We start from the raw sequence: 18221 nt of genomic DNA, 5'->3' as shown, positions 1-18221 counted from the left end.
GTTCTTCTGTAGGGTGCACCTGTTCCTAGAGGAAAGAGAAAGACCAATCCCTTCAGGTTTCTTGAAGCCAGTCTTTGAAATATGTCCTCTCAGGCAGAATATTTGTTGAGAAACAAACGTTCTTCTTCCTCTCAGAAGAAATCTCTGCTATTCTTCTGAATATTGTAAGAGACCCTGGGTCACTTTGGCCTGAAGCACAATGGTACTCTAATTGCACCCCAACTGTTGTTTGGATGCTCTCATCTGCCAAACTAGTGTCTCTTCCCTGCACAGTTCCCCCTGAACTCAAACATGACAAATGTATAATAAACCTTCAGATACCCCAATATAAGTTATAGTTTCTTGCAATAACTGCAGGATATATAATCATTTTAAAATTCTTACGGTCTCCATTACTACGGTCCATAGCAACTACGGTCTCCATTACTTTGTCACAAAACAGCTCCCATTGTCTTGCACTAGGGAGATAACAATAGATTTGGAATGAGGCAAGACCACTACTTTTCCCTTAAAAATCTGTGGAGGTTTATGACTGGAATGTGAACATTGAGGATTTTGACTTCTCTTTGCACAGCCAGTTCATTCAACCTGTGACAAGATAGGGAATGTTAATGGGGAGCTGAGTTCATGATGTGGCATGCGTGCCATAAAGACTGAGGACAGCCTGATCCTAGCTAGAGTAGTACAAATTCAGAACTGCTGCATCCAGTTCTATGAAGTCACTCAGGGCATGGGCTTATGAACACATTACCGTGAGGTCATTTTCATTTATTGCAGGTAAGAGCAATAAACACAGCCTGATTTACATTCCAGATGACCAGCCTGTTTCCCTGCATTTCCCACTTGTGTGTTCTAGCTACCCGTTGCCTCTTGTCTTATACTTTCATTGTAAGTTCTTGTGGTCTTTTTACTGCATCTGCATGGTGTATGCTTCTATTATATAACTGAGGTGCTTTGACATTACCACAATACAAACAACAAACATTATAAGGGGCCTGATTCAGCAGTGTGTAATTCTTGTTTCATTTCTACTAGTGATTTCTACCAGTGTGACAGAGTCCACTAATTTCAATGGTGTTACATCCATACAAAGCAGATGTAATGTAGTGGAGACTCAGGTTTCCTGTCCATATTGGCAGATTATTTGTCTCTTTTGTCAAACTAAATATTTGCTCAGGATGATAAACAGATATTTGACCAATCTGAGCCTGACTGAGACTTTTGTTGGGTTCTTTTATACCTGTACTTTATCTAATGAGTAATAAAAATGTGTTTCCATTGCAGCCTGTAGAGGTGGAAGTCCTCAATTCTGAGTATGGAAAGAATTTAGTTAAATTCCTTTACATTAGAAGAGAAGGCAAGAGACACTGCATTAAAGAAGTGGAGGTCTGTGCCCATATTAGACTGAATGAAGTCAAGGAGTACTTTCATGACGACAATAAGGATGTTATCCCTACTGACACCATCAAGAATGCCATCTACGCTATTGCAAAACAAAAAGGGGTAAATATATATTTAACTAATTTGCTTTACTATACTTTTTTATTTTTAACTTCCTGCAAAAGATTGATTCTTTTCTTTTACTGCTCTATTTTGTGCAGTTTCAAAGCTCACACAGTTCCAGAAGCTTTTCTTCAGGTAAAAGGTGAAAAGATTTTGTACGCAGTCAAAACCCCAATTCAGTCTTCTACATTCTTCTTCTTCATTGGCTTTCCAATTTGGCACTCAGATCCCTTTAAAAATTTTGAAGGGGATCTCTCCTTCCTCGAGTATTCCATTCTTTCATGACGTTCCTCACTTGGGTAGCTTGATTTGGTGCATAAGTGAAAATAATCTTTATTTTATATACATTTTGAATTTGATCAGATAGATCAAATAGATAGATCAAACAGCCCTTATGACTGGAATGTGAACATTGAGGGTTACGCTCTGTTTCAGAAGGACAAGATTGGGAGAAAAGGTGGTGGTATTGCCTTGTATGTCAAAAACATACTCTTGTCCCCTGGTCCAGGAGGAAGAGGAAGGCAAAGCAGGATGCATTTGAGTAAAGATGAAAGATTAAAGACACAGCACTGATATAATGGTGGGGAATTATTATAGGCCACCTACTCAGGAAGTATGAAGAACTCTTGAAGCAAGTGAAAAATCAGTCCAAAAGCTATGGGATGGTACTGATGGGACATTTACATTTTTCAGACATCTGCTGGAAGAACAAGGTAGCCAAAGAGAAAATGTCAAGCTGGTTCCTAACTTGTGTGGAGGGCACCTTTCTCTTCCTGAAAGTGGAGGAGACAACTAGGGGATCATCTATCTTTGATCATGTCCTGACCAACAGGGAAGAACTGGTGGGGGATGTGAAGATGTGGATAACTTGGGAGGAAGGGATCACAGTCTGAGAGAATTCCAGATCCTGAGACATGGAAAGCATAAGGTTAGAAAAATTAGGACGCTAGATTTCAAAAAGGCAGATTTCATTTGACTCAAGCATCTAACAGACTTAGTGTCATGAGAAGATAAATTGAGGGATAAAGGCACCCAGGAGGGCTGGGACCTTCTAAGGGGCACAATATTGGAAGCTCAACAAGAAACTGTCCCAACATAATGGGAGCATAAGAAGAATAGCAAGAGACCAACATGGCTTCATAAGGGGCTTCTAAAATGCCTCAAATGCAAAAGGAAAGTATGCAGGCGATGGAAGAATGGGTAGGTCACTGAGAACCCATACCAGGAAATAGCAAAAAACTGCAGAGACAAAATCAGGAAGGCAAAGACAAAGAATGAGTTGCACCTGGCAAAGGAGGTGAAGGACAACAAGAAGAGGTTCTATAAGTATGTTGTCCAGAAAAAAGGGACCAGGGAAGCTCTAGGTCCTTTGTTAACAAACCAGAGGGAACCGCTAACTGAAGGTACAAAGAAGGCAGAGCTACTCAATAGCTACTTTGCCTCAGTCTTCACACAAAAATTAAGTTGCTAGCCACTTAATAGGGGAAGGCGGCAAGCTGAAGGAGAAGATGATAAAAAATAGTCGGATAGCTTTTGTTGTTGAATGAATTCAAGTCAGCAGGACTGGATGAGCTTCATCCCAGGGTCCTGAAGCAAATAGCAGAGGAAATCTCTAAGCCCTTGACACCGATTGTCATGAAATCATGGGAAACCAGCCAGGTGCTAGAGGATTGGAAAAGGGCCAATTTAGGTACCCTCTTTAAAGAAGGCAAGGAGGAGGACCTGGGGAACTACAGGTTGCTTAGCCTCACCTTAATACTTGGGAAGTTACTGGAGCATATGGACCTCTTTGCCATTTGAACTGGGGTAAACTGTTCACGTGGCTCCATCGCATGCCCTGCCCTGGCTTGACAGTGCCTGTTGACCCCCTTTGCTTCACTTCTAGTGCTTTATTACATGAATTCTGTTTTCCATCTTTCTTGCGGTCATCAAGATACTCATCTGTGACAGCCTGCCACATGGCATCGGCATTGAGTACAGGATGGATGGAAACCTGTTCAATGTCTCCTGCTTCTGTTCCAAAACCAAAATTACTCCGGCTTTGACCATGGAACTTCAGTATGCCGAGACTGTGCTGTCATTGCACATCTGGAGGAGGACCTACAAACAATCCTCAACTGCTTCTCTCAAGCATACCAGTTAAGGGATTAACTCTTAACATCAGCAAAGCAAAGGGTGCTTTGCCAGCCTGCTTTGGGCCAATCAACTCTCCCTGTCCATCAATGAGACAAAGATCCTCATTGATGGGCAGGAGCTGGAGAATGTTGAACACTTTGCATACCTTGGCGGCCATCTCTCAAAGAAGGCCAACACTGATGAGGAGAACCAGTATAGGATCCAATGTGCCAACTCTGCATTCAGAAGACTGTATCATCATGTGCTCAGTGATCATGACATCAGGACTTGAACAGAGATCCTACTATATAAGGCTGTGGTAATCCCAGCTCTTCTCTATGGCTATGAAGCTTGGGCTAGAGCTAACAGAACAAAGTTCAGTGTGGACAAATGCAAGGTGCTGTACCTTGGGAGGAATAATCAAAAACACAAATACAAAATGGGGGACATATGGCTGGATGCAAACTCTATGGAAAAGGATTTGGGAGTCTTAGTAGACCACAGACTCAATATGAGTTGGCAGTGTGATGCAGGCGTACAAAAGATGAATGCAGTTTTGGGCTGCATCAATAGAAGCCCCAGGTGCAAGACATGGGAGGTGATAGTGCCTCTTTTCTCACACTGGTTAGGCCTCATCTGGAGTACTGTGTGCAGTTCTGGGCTCCACATATTAAAAAGGATGAGAAGCTAGAGAGGGTCCAGAGGTGGGTGACAAAGATGAACAAGTGCTTGGAAGGCAAGTCATATAAGAAGAGGAGCTAGGCATGTTCAGTTTGCACAAAAGACACTTATGAGGGGACATGATAACAGTCTTTAAATACTTGGAGGGCTGCCACAAAGAAGAAGAAAACACTTTTTGTCCTTTTCTGCAGAGACCAATGGCTTGAAGTTGCAGAAAAGTAAATTTAGATTGGATATCTGAAAAAAACTTTTTCACTGTGAAAATAATGAGGCAGGGGAATAGACTGCTCAGGGAAGTTGTGAACTCTCCATCACTGGAGGTGTTCAAGAATAGGGTGGACAGCCAATGGTCAGGTAAGATCTGGGCATAGCTATGCTTATATTCTACCATGGATATTTTCCATACTTCTTGGCTTTGCTGGTTGCTTTCCCCAGCCCCTTTTTTCCCTGCTCTGCTATATGTGTCAGGGTGTTTTTAAGCCTCCCCAGAGACATTGGGTATTGCCTGACATAGGTGTGCCAATTCTCCCGCTAGGAGCAAAGCCAAAGGTTCCTGCTTAGAGGGTCTTGCCCCTCTGCTCAGGGTCAGAATAAACACCATATTTGGGGTCAGAAAGGAATTTTACCCCATGGTCAGACTGACATGGACTGTGGGTGTTTTTGCCTTCTTCTGTAGCAGGGTGTATAGCCCTGTACCTAGGATCTAGTTTCATATTTATCTTCAGCTTTCTTTTAGTAGAATAGAAGTACATTCTTTATTAAAAACATTTACCTCCTATATATTGCTTTTCATTCACAGACTTCAAAGTGCTCTATGGTGTTAACAATAAAAACTTAGGATTCCGGACTAGCCCATGATAAGTGGTATTATCTTCCTCTAGTTTCATCAATGATTCTTTTAATCTCTTAGTTCTGTTTAATTTAAGAATATCACACTGGATGCATCTACATGTGCACTTAATGTGCATGAATAAATTCCAGAGCGTGTTGCCCCCAAGCACACTGTTTGAATTTGCACCTGGGAGCAAACAACAATTCATGCACAGCACATGGAGCCCAATCAGAGCAGGCCTGGGCTGGCAAGGGACTCAGGGGCTCAGCCTACCAGCTCAGGGCTGCTCTGACCAGGCTCCATGAGCTGAGGTAGGGGGAAGAGGGCTGGCTGAGGCACAAGTGTGCCTCAGCACAGGGGCTGCTCATGCTTCAGTCACAGCACGTGGAGCCCAGTTGGAGCAGTCTTAGGCTGACAGACTGATTCCTAGGACCCCTGCCAGTCTAAGCTGCTCCGACTGGGTTTTGTGTGCTATAGCGGGCCTGGCTGGGCCATGAGTGTGCTTCATTGTGGGGGCTACATGCTGGATAGCCCCATGCTGAAGCACCCTCATTCCCCAGCCAGCCCCATCACTGTTTACACATGTCCTGCAGCGCAAGAAACAATGCCACCACAAGGTAGTACTTACGCCTAGCTGGACTACCCTGTGGCAGCATGTATTAGTCTACTTTGACCTAATAGGGTTGCATGTGTAGACAGTGACATTTTACTGCAGAACTCATTAATCAACTCTGCAGTAAATGCCTCATGAAGACATGCCCACTGTAGTCCCATTAATGAAACCCATTCTTTTGCCTTTACTGTTCTTCAATTAAATCATGTCATTCACCAGGAGATTTTTGACATGATAGCTTCTAAGAGTCAAGCTTCAGTAGTGGCTTTTCAACCCAATGACCCCAGCTTGCCCTATTATTTTCATGGAGTAGGTGCTACTGGATCTAAAGGAAAAGGAATCTTTGTTAACTGTGACTCAGTACCTACCTTCACAGTGTACAGTGTGTGATAACAAAGCATCTGAGTTTTCCATTCACCACAGAAAAATGCAGATTTTCTCCTTTTAAAGGAGAAAAATGTAGGAAACGGCAGGTTCCCCTTGTGGGCTGTCAGAGTTCCAGTGGGCAGGGCAGGATGTGGGCTGCCCATTGTGGTCTTGGTGCTCCCCACCCTGCTGCCTTCCTTCTGGGGCTTCTGCAGCCCAGCAGGCGAGACCCAGCATAGCAGGGCAGGGAAGCCTTTTGGAAGTACTAAAGCACAGCACAGTACAGATAATTACTGCACTGTGCGTGTGGCAGACAGTTAGATTTCACTGCTACGTCACTGTGGTGGCATACTATATCCAGGGCACATGCCACTATGGTGATGTTCCTGGCGATCATGTGTAGGGCAATGTGTAGATGTGTCTGACAGCATTAAAATGATAAATATATCAATAAAACATTGTGTTTAATGGATACCTATATATATATATATATATAGTGGCATTTCATTTTAGTTGTGGAAAAACATGGATTTTAGGGTTTTATTAATCAGAGAATTTGCAGTGTTTTCTGTTTTTTAAAAGTCAGAAAATTTGTGATTTTTAAACAGAGAAAACTAGGATCCCTGGTGATAACCAAGCAGTTTAAATGTTTTAGGCTGTGTACATCCTGAATTAAATAAAAACCCTATTGTCTACAAATGTGTTTTACAATTGTTTAATTAACAATTGTATAATTAAGTATTAAACAAGATAAACTGTGCATGTTTCCATAAATTGGTAACTGGTGCTCCCTAATATCTTATTTATCTTCTTAGGTCCAAGTTATAGAAGAGTTTGCCCTGGATATTTGTAATCACTTCATCTCCTCATTTTGCCATGTGCTGTATGCCAAAGTCTTTATTCAAGAGTCACCATGGCACCGTCTACACCAGGTATAAAAAAATGCCAGCACAATAATTTTATTTATTCTTTATGTTCTTATTTAGATCGCTTTTTAAGTTAAACCACAATTATTCATGATGATTTAACTTACAACTCTGCTCTAAATTTGTAGAACTGTGTTTCCCATGCCCATTCATTTATCTTTGCACCTGAAGGAATTCGTTTTTGTGAAGTTGAACTGTGTCGGAATGGTGAGAAAAACATCTTTAATTTTCCTACAAATGTATTCCTTCTTTGTTAATGTCTTTCTTGACTAAGAATGGAGACAGATTTAGAGATGATTGCAGTGATCAAAAGGTCCCCAGAACTATAAAACAAAGAAAGGAACACACTCAACACTTCTTAATATATGTCCACTGCTTCAGGCCTTGTTCCCATGAGTCACAAGATTACTCTCAACTAATGCAGGATCCAGTTTTAGATTATTATTATTTTACTAAATTCACAGACTCTATTCTACCTATTAGGCAAGTTGGGTATATGCAGTATGGAACATAGTAGTTCTGTTCTATTCTGCTTGCGTCCCTATAAAAACAGTTATTGCAAAAGCTGGGTGGGTTATCCTCCTCCTCCTTAATGCTATTTTGTGACTCAGACTTAAGGAGAAGGGGACAATGGTGTATCTACACACGCATTAGTGTGCTTTTGTTAATGTGCATTAAATCTACTACCTCCGGGTGCCTATACATGAGCTGGGAGGCTGCTCCAAAGCACTGTATTTACAGTGTGTCAGAGCAGACTCAATTAATTGAGTCTGCTGGAGTGTGATAATTACTGTGCTCCAGCCAGCCTCCATGCCCCATGCATCAGCGTCCCTGTGCTTCAACATGGCAGTGGGGGCACTTTAACTAGAGCTTGTTTGATGAGCTTGTGAGGTAGTAGGAAAATGTGCATTAGCCTGTCTTAATGTGCATTAACTAAAGATTACGGGGCATTTATACACGTACCTTTGTTTGCTTCAACGCACCGGAAATCCAGTGCATCATAGCAGACTCAATTAATCAAGTCTGTGGACACACAACCTGATGTGCCTGGAGCTGCATCACATGCATTTGTATCAACAGTGGAATTTGCATCGGTGTGTAGAAAATGCCAGCAAAATGCTTTTTAACTAAAACACCTTCAATGCAAAAGTGGGCTGCCATCATTTTTTCAGTGCTGACGTGCATTTTGCTATTTATACAAATGCATGCACTGCAGCACCAGGTGTTTTCAGATGTGCCTGGCACTGTGGCACACATGTGTATACAAATGCCCATCGTTTTTAAGTGACGCTTATTTTGCATTAGCTCATTTTAAAGCACATTAGCTAAATAGCACTTTTTTAGTGATGCTTTAGTGCGCATTAAAATAGGCTAATGCACATTAAAGCACACGTGTAGACATACCCAGTGTATTACAAAAATAGATGCAGTGAATGGGGTAGGATAAAATCACACTTAGGTACTTCATAGTTTCATAGTAGGTAGGGTCAGAAGGGACCTGAGCAGATTATCAAGTCTGACCTCCTGCCAGGGGCAGGAAAGAATGGTGGGGTCAAATGACCCCGGCTAGGTGATTATCTAGCCTCCTTCTGAAGACCCACAGGGTAGGGGTGAGCACCACTTCCCTTGGAAGTTGGTTCCAGATCCTAGCCACCCTGACAGTGAAGTAGTGCCTCCTGATATCTAGCCTGAATCTACTCTCGGTCAACTTATGGACATTATTCCTCGTTACTCCCAGTACTGCTCGGGGGAACTGGGACTCTCTCATAGCCTGCTGGCCCTCCTTGGCCAGCTTGTAGATGGCCCCCAGATCCCCCCTCAGCCTTCTCTTATGAGGTACCATAACCTCCGCTCGTAGGGCCTGCCTTCCTGCCCCGATCATGCGAGTGGCCCTCCTCTGGACCCTCTTGATGCTGTCCACATGTCTCCTGAAGTGCAATGCCCAGAACTGGATGCAGTACTCCAGCTGCAGCCTGACCAGTGTCGCATAGAGGGGGAGGATCACCTCCTTGGACCTACTCGTGATGCATCTGTGGATGCAAGACAAGGTTCAGTTCGCCTGCCTGCCTGTGTCCCCACATTGGCGGCCCATGTTCATTTTGGAATCAGTAATGGCTCCAAGATCCTTTTCTGCCTCTGCACTGATGAGAAGGGAGTTCCCCAGCCTGTAGGTATGCTGCTGGTTCTTCCTCCCCAGGTGCATCACCTTGCACTTGTCAGTGCTGAATCCTATCCTGTTCTTGTCCGCCCACCTCTGTAACCTGTCTAGATCTAGTTGCAGATCCATTTAGATGCCCGACAGGTAGGAGAGTAGTAATTACAACCATTATGGACTAGATTCTAAGTACAAGGCACAGCTACTAGAAATCCTCACAGGAGTTAAGAAAATGACCTGCTTAAATTTATGCAATTATTGCCTACAGTTTGTCCATTTGCATTTCTCTAACAAGTGGGACATTCCAAAATACATACTATTTAAGTCCAACTGCCTAGTTAAGTCACGGATATGACTTAGTTTCATGTCTGAAAAGATGTAGTTTCAGTAGTATCATACCAGACTCTCAAAGGAGTCTCAACAACAGTAATTCTGTCTTTATGCAAGCAACTTTTTATACAAGACTGTTTAAATGTTGTGTGAAGTCTGCCACATTCTTTGCAAAACCAAAACCCCATTTGACTTCATTGCATGCTTTGGCTTGTTTGTGGGATGAAGACTTTAAGAGACTGTGTGCCATCAGGGACTGTGAGCAGGAGATAGACTCCTACTGCCAGGCCCTTCCTCCTCAGGAGACAGAGGGTAGAGCTCAGTCTCCCTCCAGGACAAGGGAGGACTCAGGGACCTCCCTTACCATCTACTCCAGGGCTTGGACTAAGGTGGTGAAGGGCCCCAAGGCCCATCACACCAAGGCCCCTGCCCTGCTGGAGCTCAGCAACAGGTATGAACCTCTTGCAGTCCCAGCAAACCCTGCTGTGTTGCCAGCTCCCACAGGCAACACAGACAATACTGTAGCTACCACCCCCGTTCTCCCCAAGACTAAACTCAAAGTGTTTGCTGTGGGAGACTCCATCCTGAAGGGGACTGAGGGGGTAATCTGCCGCCCTGACCCCTTAGTTTAGGAAGTCTGCTGCTTCTTGGGAGCCAGAATCTAAGACACTGTAGAGAAAATCCCTAAACTCCTCCAGCCCACTGATTGCTACCCCATGCTCCTCATCCATGTGGGCACCAATGACACGACTCAGAGAGCTCCCAGCTGGGTCATGAGGTACTACAGGGATTTGGGTGCGGGGCTTAAAGGTCTGGGGGTGCAGGTGGTGTTTTCTTTGATCCTCCCAATCTTGGGCTATGGGCTGAGGAGGGAGAGGAGGATCCAGGTGGTCAACCAAAGACTGTGGCACTGGTGTCATCGGGAAGGCTTTGGCTTCCATGACCATAGTCCACTCTTTGGAGAGAGAGGCAGCAAGCTGCTGGGAAGGGACAGCCTCCACCTCTCTCCGCTGGGGAAGAGGCTCTTCTCAGCCAGACTGGCTGACCTGCTCCAGCGGGCTTTAAACTAAGCGTGTCGGAGGATGGGGGGACTACTGCCACTGCTGGCCCACTGAGCAACCCTTGCAAAAGCCAGCGGGCCAAGGCATTTAAGGGAATCCACCCCAGCCCCAGCCCTGGAACAAAATGTAGGCAAGGCAAGGGCCCCCAAGGGGACACTTGCGTGTCTAGACACAAATGCCAGGAGCTTGGGGAATAAACAGGAGAAACTTGTTCTTCTGCTAAATGCAAATAACTATGATGTCATTGGAATAACGGAGACCAGGTGGGAATCTACCCATGACTGGGCCACAGGTATAGGTGGCTATACCCTGTACAGGAGGGATTGAGTGGTCAAAAGGGGCGGGGGCATAGCTCTTCATGTCAAGGAAAACTACACGTCCCTGCAAACTGACATTGACATTGGCACCCACGGTGGACAACTTAAGACCCTCTGGGTTAAAATCCATGGGGAACACAGCACAGGGGATACTATGGTGGGAGTTTACTACAGACCCCCTACCCAGGGTCAAGACCTTGACCAGGAGTTCACCCAGGAATTGGCTAAGGCTGCACGCTCCTGATGTATGATTGTCATGGGAGACTTTAACTACCTAGGCATCTCATGGGAGGAGCGCTCAGCCAAATCCGAGTGGTCGCAAAGCTCTCTCAAACGTGGATGACCTCTATCTGATGCAGGAAGTCTATGGGCTGACAAGGGGTAAAGCTCTGCTTGACCTTGTACTGGCAACTAGGGATGACCTAATCAGTGGCCTAAAGATCGAAGAGAAGCTGGGGTGACAGTGACCATGAGCTGATCACCTTCATCATCTGCCATAAAGCTGGCAAGTCAGTCAGTAATACAGAAGTCCTTGACTTTAGGAAAGCTGACTTTGACAAGCTCAGGAGGCTTGTCAGTGAGGCCCTACAGGGCCACAGTCCAAAGGGGAGGGGAGTTCAGGACGAGTGGTTGCTCCTCAAGGGAGCGATCCTGGATGCACAAGCAAAGTCCATCTCGTCTCAGAGGAAAGGCAACAAAAGGGCACAGCCCCCTTAGCTCTCCAAGGAACTAGCAGACCTCGTGCCTAAAAAGAAAGACCTACAAAGGATGGAGGACTGGAACCACCAACCAAGGAGGAATACTCTGCTCTGGTCCTGACCTGCACAGAGCAAACCAGGAAAGCCAAGGTTAAGATAGAACTCCAGCTAGCTACAAATATCAAGGACAATAAAAAAATCCTTTTTTAGATATGTGGGGAGCTGGAGGAAAAGCAAGGGCAACATTGGACCCCCGCTAAACCAGATGGGGCAACTGACAACTGATGCCCAGGAAAAAGTGAACTTGCTAATTGGGTACTTTGCATCAGTTTTTCACTGAGTTTCTCATCAGTTTCTCATGAGACACCCCTACCCACTGAGTTTGCATCAGTTTCTCATGAGACACCCCTACCCACTGTGGGTCAGGGAGGCTCGGGTGAGGGAGATTCCTTACCCTCCATTGAAGCTGACCTCAAGAAGGAACACCTTGACAGACTGGACACCTTCAAGTCAGCTGGCCCTGACAGTTTACACCCCAGGGTACTCAACTAGCTGGCAAACATCATAGCTCAGCCCCTGGCAAGGATCTTTGAGAGCTCTTGGCACTCTGGTGAAGTGCCCAATGATTGGAAGAGGGCCAATGTGGTGCTGATCTTCAAGAAAGGGAGGAAAGTGGATCCAGCTAACTATAGGTCTATCAGCCTTAACTCTATCCTGGGGATGGTCTTGGAAAATATTATCAAAGAGGCCATCCTTAACAGACTAGCTGAAAGGAATATCCTGAGGGATAGCCAGCCTGGGTTTGTTGTGGGTAGATCTTGCTTGAGCAATCTCATTTCCTTTTACAACCAGATGACCTATCACCTGGACAAGGGGGAAGAGATTGACATTGTATATCTTGACTTTAAAAAAGCCTTTGATCTGGTATCCCACGATCACCTCTTGGCTAAACTGGCTAACTGTGGCCTCAACTGCACCACAATCTGCTGGCTGGGGAATTGGCTATGCAGTAGGACCCAGAGGGTGGTGGTGACGGGAGCCAATCATTGTGGTGCCCTGTGACCAGTGGGGTCCCTTAAGGCTCTGTCCTAGGGCCTGTACTATTTAACATTTTCATCAGTGATGTGGACATTGGTGTCAGAAGTGTACTGGTAGAGTTTGCAGATGACACCAAACTCTGGGGTAAAGCATCCACACCTGAGGACAGGAGGGAGATCCAGGCAGACCTTGACAGGCTCAGCAAATGGGTGGGCAAGAACCTGATGGTGTTTAATACCGAAAAATACAAGGTTCTCTACCTTGGCAGGAAAAATCTGCAGCATGCTTATAGGTTTGGCAGTGCTACGCTGGCTAACACCACAGCTGAAAGGGACTTGGGGGTCATGATTGACCACAAGATGAACATGAGCCTTCAGTGTGATACTGTGGCTAGTAAAGTGAGCAAAACACTGGCTTACTTCCATAGAAGCTTCTCAAGAAAATCCCTGGACGTCATTCTCCCATCGTACTCGGTCTTGGTGAGGCCGCAGCTGGAGTACTGCATCCAGTGTTGGGCTCCACAATTCAAAAAGGACATGGAGAAGCTTGAGAGAGTCCAGAGAAGAGCCACGCGCATGATCAGAGGTCAGGAAAACAGACCTTATGATGGATGAGAGGCTGAGAGCCATGGGACTCTTCAGCCTGGAAAAGCGCAGGCTCAGGGGTGACCTGATGGCCACCTATAAGTTTATCAGGGATGCTCACCAGGATCTGGGGGAATGTCTGTTCACCAGAGTGCCCCAAGGGATGACAAGATTGAATGGTCACAAACTCCACTGCGACCAATTCAGGCTGGACATAAGAAAGAACTTCTTCACTGTCTAAGCTTCCAAGGTTTGGAATAGACTGGAAGCAGTTGAAGCACCCACTTTGAATGCCTTCAAGACACTTATCTTGCTGGGATCCTATGATCCCTGCCGACTTTCTGCCCCTGGAGTAGGGGGCTGGACTCGATGATCCTCTGGGGTCCCTTCCAGCCCAAACGTCATGAAATCTATGAAGGGAGGCAGGCCCACAATTGATGTAGATAAAGTAAGAGAACACCTTGAGAGGCTTGACATCCATAAGTCCATGGCCCAGACAGATTGCACCCGAGAGTCTTAAAAGAGCTGGTGGACATCATAGCATGTCCTGTGGCCAAGGTATTTGAAAGCTTATGGTGCTTGGGTGATGTACCAGAAGACTGGAAAAGAGCCAAGCTGGTCTCAATCTTCAAGAAAGGGAGAAAAAAAGATCCAGGGAATTACCAAAGGGTACTAGTTGATGGGAACAAGACAACGTGGTGCAAAGTTACCAGCGGACTCCCCCAGGGCTCAGTGCTCAGGCTGGTACTCCTCAATATCTTCATTAATGATCTGGTTTTGGGCATCAGATGCAGACTGGCAAAATTTGCAGATGACACTAAACTATGGTGGGAGATGGTCACGCTGGAGGACAGGCTGGGGATACAGGCTGACTTGGACATGCTTGCAATGTGGGTTGATCAAAACCTGATGGCATTCAATGTAGAGAAATGCAGGGTACTCTACCTTGGGAGGAAAAAACAGCATCATACTTGTCGGCTCAGTGGTGCTACGCTCATTAGCACTGTGTCTGAAAGAGACTTGGGGGTCTTGATTGACCACAAAATGAACATGAGCCACCAGTGCAATGCCATGGCTGGCAAAGCGAACCAAACTCTGTCATGCATCTACTGATGCATCTCGAGCAAAACCAGGGATATCATCCTCTTGCTTTACTCGGCCTTAGTGAGGCCGCAGCTGAAATACTGCATCCAGTCTTGGGCCCCCCCTTCAGGAGGGATGTGGATAATCTCGAGAGAGTCCAGAGGAGAGCCACCTGCATGATCAAAGGCCAAGAGAGCAAGCCTTATGAGGAGGGGCTGAGGTACATGGGACTCTTCAGCCTGGCGAAGAGAAGGCTCAGCAGGGGGACTTGGTGGCAGCCTTTACGTATATGGGAGGCAAAGGGGGCACCAGGAACTGGGAGAACAGCTGTTCACCAGGGCTACCCCAGGGGATAACTAGGTCTAACGGCCACAAACTTCTAGAAGGCTGATTCAGACTCAATATATGGAAAACTTTCTTTACAGTCTGAGTGTCCAAGGTCTGGAACCCCCCAGACTCCCCCCAGAGGTGGTGCAAGCACCTACTCTGGACTAATTCAAAAGGCATTTGTATATTTATCTTGCTGGGATCATTTGATCCCTGCAGACTTCCTGCTTCTGGCAGGGGGGCTGGACTTCATGATCTCATAAGGTCCTTTCCAGCCCCTAATGTCTATGAAATTTATGAAAGATAAAACGTCCATGTATTACATGTCTCGTTCTACCAAACTGAATGTGGCAGTTCCATCCAGTTGTGACTGCTCTCAAGTGATCGAAAGATTTAGATGTCGTGATGATTTGTGTGTTGTGTAATATCAGATTACTGAGAACTGGACTGGGATCACTGCAAGTGCCTAGAACAGTGGTCCTAGAATCAAGCTTCTAGGCACTATGGCAATACACTCAACAACTACTAACCAGCTGTCAGACAGGAACGATATTTAATTGCTACTGACCTTGGCTGGATTCAGACTGGTACCTTGGGGGTGACCTTGGAGACTCTACAGTTGTTAGCAATCCTATACTTCACCCAGTTCTTCCCTGTTTCATGGTGCTGGTAGTACTGGAAAAGACCCCTATTCAGTTATCTAACATGTCCATTTGTATCATGGTAGGGCCAGTGCCATTTTTGGACAGCAAACATTTCTGACAGGCTTACTCTATTTGGTATGTCTATTGGTAGAAAAGGTAGAGTCCAGTACAAATGTCCCAGGTATATTGGCTTCAGTTATTTCCGTTTCTGGAGACATTAATGATTACTACGTTTTTGGCAGCATGAGCAGCACAGACTTGGGTTTCCTCATCCTTCTACAAAAAATTCTTTTCTTACTTGTCTGGCCAGCATTGAGAAATAAATCTGCATGAAATTAACATGTTTACATTGTTTTCTGGAAAATCTCCTGCTTTTAATATTCTGGTAGGATCTAAATTCTCCAGCACGTAAAAACTCACCACCAAAGCTTTATATACTGGATGTACACAAGCTGCAAATGTTTACAAGCAAAAACCATTTACCAGAACTCAGTACAATGACTTGCCATTGATTCTACATCTCTCTGCTTCTTTCTTGTTTTTCTTGCATAAATTGGCAGTCATGCTAGGAAAGAGTTTTAAATGCTTTCTTTTTTTCTTGAAAGATAATTCTCTAGGTCTTTAATGTTCTTCCTACACACCAGCCATAAAAATGTCTCTCTCAGGGTCCATCTAGACATTCAGGTAAAGGTATGATAGGACCTAATATACAATCTACACAATTGCATCTCCTGCCATGCCACGTTAATGGCAGGAAGAATGACTGCAGGATCCAGCATCAGATCCACTCATGCCTTACTGCATTATCCTACCATGAGCCTGGATTCCTCCATGCACCAGCTCCTGCCCTGCAAATGGAAGACTCATCAGGTGATGGGACTCCCAGCCACAGCAGCCCAGGGCAGGGTGCCATAGCTGCAAGTTCCTTCAGCTGTGGGACTCGCAGGTGCTGCAGCACATGATGTATCCACATGGCTGGGAGCTGACGGGGCTTCCAGCCACAGGGGCACAGGTATGCTAGATGTGCAAAAGCTGGATAGAAACCAGCTATAATGTTAGTACACATTTTCCAGTTCTAATTTTATAACTGGACAGACCTTTTTATGGCATGATAGTTCATTTGCATGTGTAGCCGGTTTAAATTAACTGCACAATTAATCCAGTAATTGCATCATTCATGTAATGATAGGGGGGAGGCTCAGTCAACCATCTGCCTTTTTGCTGTGCCAGTAAAAGAAGCCCTGTGAGAATTAATAGGGTCATAAGCTTATTTCTTTACTAACTCATCAGACATCATAAAGAAGTTTTTGTCAACCAAAAACACAATGGTAAATTTAACTGACCAAGCATTTAACAACAAAAAAGAGAACATAAAGGACTAATGCACTGGGGTCATAAAATATGATATTTATTGTTCAGATAAATGTTGCAGCGGTGTTGGGACACCATTATGAACTTAAGATGATAGGTAAGTAGACAGCATTATCTATGTTCCAGGTTATAAAGGACTCCTTTTATCAAGTCAGTCTTTTGTTCCCAAAGTTACATAAATCATGAGCCTCCTTGATCATGTCTGCAATGCATGGATATTTACACAGCACTTTAAGTTCTTCCCAGGCATGCCCTGGGCTGTGAGTAAAACCTAGTATGTCTTGTTTCAGGGTGATCATATTTGGTTCTTTTCCAAATCCTGGTAAGAAATGGAGGCAGCATCTCCAGGAAATCATAGATACACTTCTTAAAATAGGTTTAAGATAACAATGAACAAAAAGGAAAGGAGTACAGTATGTGCAGAATAAAGTATCTTTGTTTCAGACAATGTAGCATAGACCATTTTAAACATATTTTATACCAAGTAGAGAAATGTTCAAAGAAAAGAAATCCATTACACTCTTTTTCATATATTCTTCTGAAGGCAAGAACCAATTCAGCTAAGCATGTGTCTATATAGGAGCCTACAGATGTGCCTGCAGCTTGTGTAGACATATCCAACCTGGTTCTAAACTGCCGTGTCACTATGGTGGCTTCTTCTGCAGCTGAGTACTTATCCAGGGTGCTGGAGAGGCTTGTGCTGTTTGCATCGAAGGCCATGCTGCTACAGCTAGACTGCTGCTAGTACCCAAGTTGCATTAAAGCATGTCTACACTGGCTTCTGTACTGTGTTTGAGAGCCACCAGGAAACCACCCATTTGCTTCATCTCATCACATGCCAACTCACAAAATGAGGCAATAAAACTACGTTAGAACAGTGCTAAGTGTCAGTCCAGAACCATTTAGGCTCTCTGGATCTCTTGCCTTGAGATGGGATATGCATGGCATGGGAGCAAGCGGCAGGAAGAGGGGCTCATGCTCCACAGCAGGGCTCCCAGGCATGGCTTGGTGAGTGGGAGACAGAGAACCACTTCTAGTTTTCACATCCAAATAAAATAATTAAGATACAGCTACAGATCCAGATATCACTGATAGAAGGAAAACAGGTTGATTTTCAGACTCTATATTGTGTCTGTAGAGCTGATGGGAGAAAAAAAAAAATCAAACTTTTCCCCCAGATGATCGAATCAAATGGCAGGATGTTTAAACTGGTCAAACTTAATATGAAAAATCATTGAGGAAAAAATAAACGTGAAGCATCATGATTAGAACTAGTCAGAGAAGGTCTTAGCCTGGGCAACTGGTGCCTACTGAGTTGGGGGGGTCACTTGCCCCCCCAGCAGACAGTCAGCGACCGGGTGGGGGGGTCCCCTGCAGCCGATCTTGCCGACCTACAACTGACACTTCTGGGTGCCGCTGGCACTTCCAGGCAAGCCTCTGGCACTTCAGGGTCAGTGGGACTGGCCACAGAAGGACCACTTCTCCTGGTGCATTCCCTGGTCGGCACTCTCAGGGGAGTGCACGAAGGCTCTCGCCTGCCACCGCCCCTGCCCAGGAACACTGGCTGTCAGGGGGTG

General features: G+C 45.1%; 2 protein-coding genes across 2 annotated transcripts in view; one reads left to right on the top strand and one right to left on the bottom strand.

Annotated features, from left to right (window-relative positions):
- DNASE2B (deoxyribonuclease 2 beta) overlaps positions 1–18221 on the bottom strand; it is an 81843-nt gene that overhangs the window by 22776 nt on the left and 40846 nt on the right. The window lies entirely within an intron of this gene.
- LOC149863630 (uricase-like) overlaps positions 1–18221 on the top strand; it is a 53916-nt gene that overhangs the window by 31181 nt on the left and 4514 nt on the right. The window contains exons 2-4 of the mRNA XM_090046942.1: positions 1285–1503; positions 6926–7042; positions 7165–7243. Coding sequence (XP_089903068.1) covers positions 1285–1503; positions 6926–7042; positions 7165–7243 — 415 coding nt within the window. The remainder of the gene's footprint in view (positions 1–1284; positions 1504–6925; positions 7043–7164; positions 7244–18221) is intronic.

Source organism: Crocodylus siamensis, chromosome 5 (genome assembly GCF_052110815.1).
Source record: "Crocodylus siamensis isolate JL-2025a chromosome 5, ASM5211081v1, whole genome shotgun sequence".
NCBI classification, from domain to species: domain Eukaryota; kingdom Metazoa; phylum Chordata; order Crocodylia; family Crocodylidae; genus Crocodylus; species Crocodylus siamensis.
Note: the sequence above shows the minus strand (reverse complement) of the source record. Positions and strands in the feature narration are given on the sequence as shown.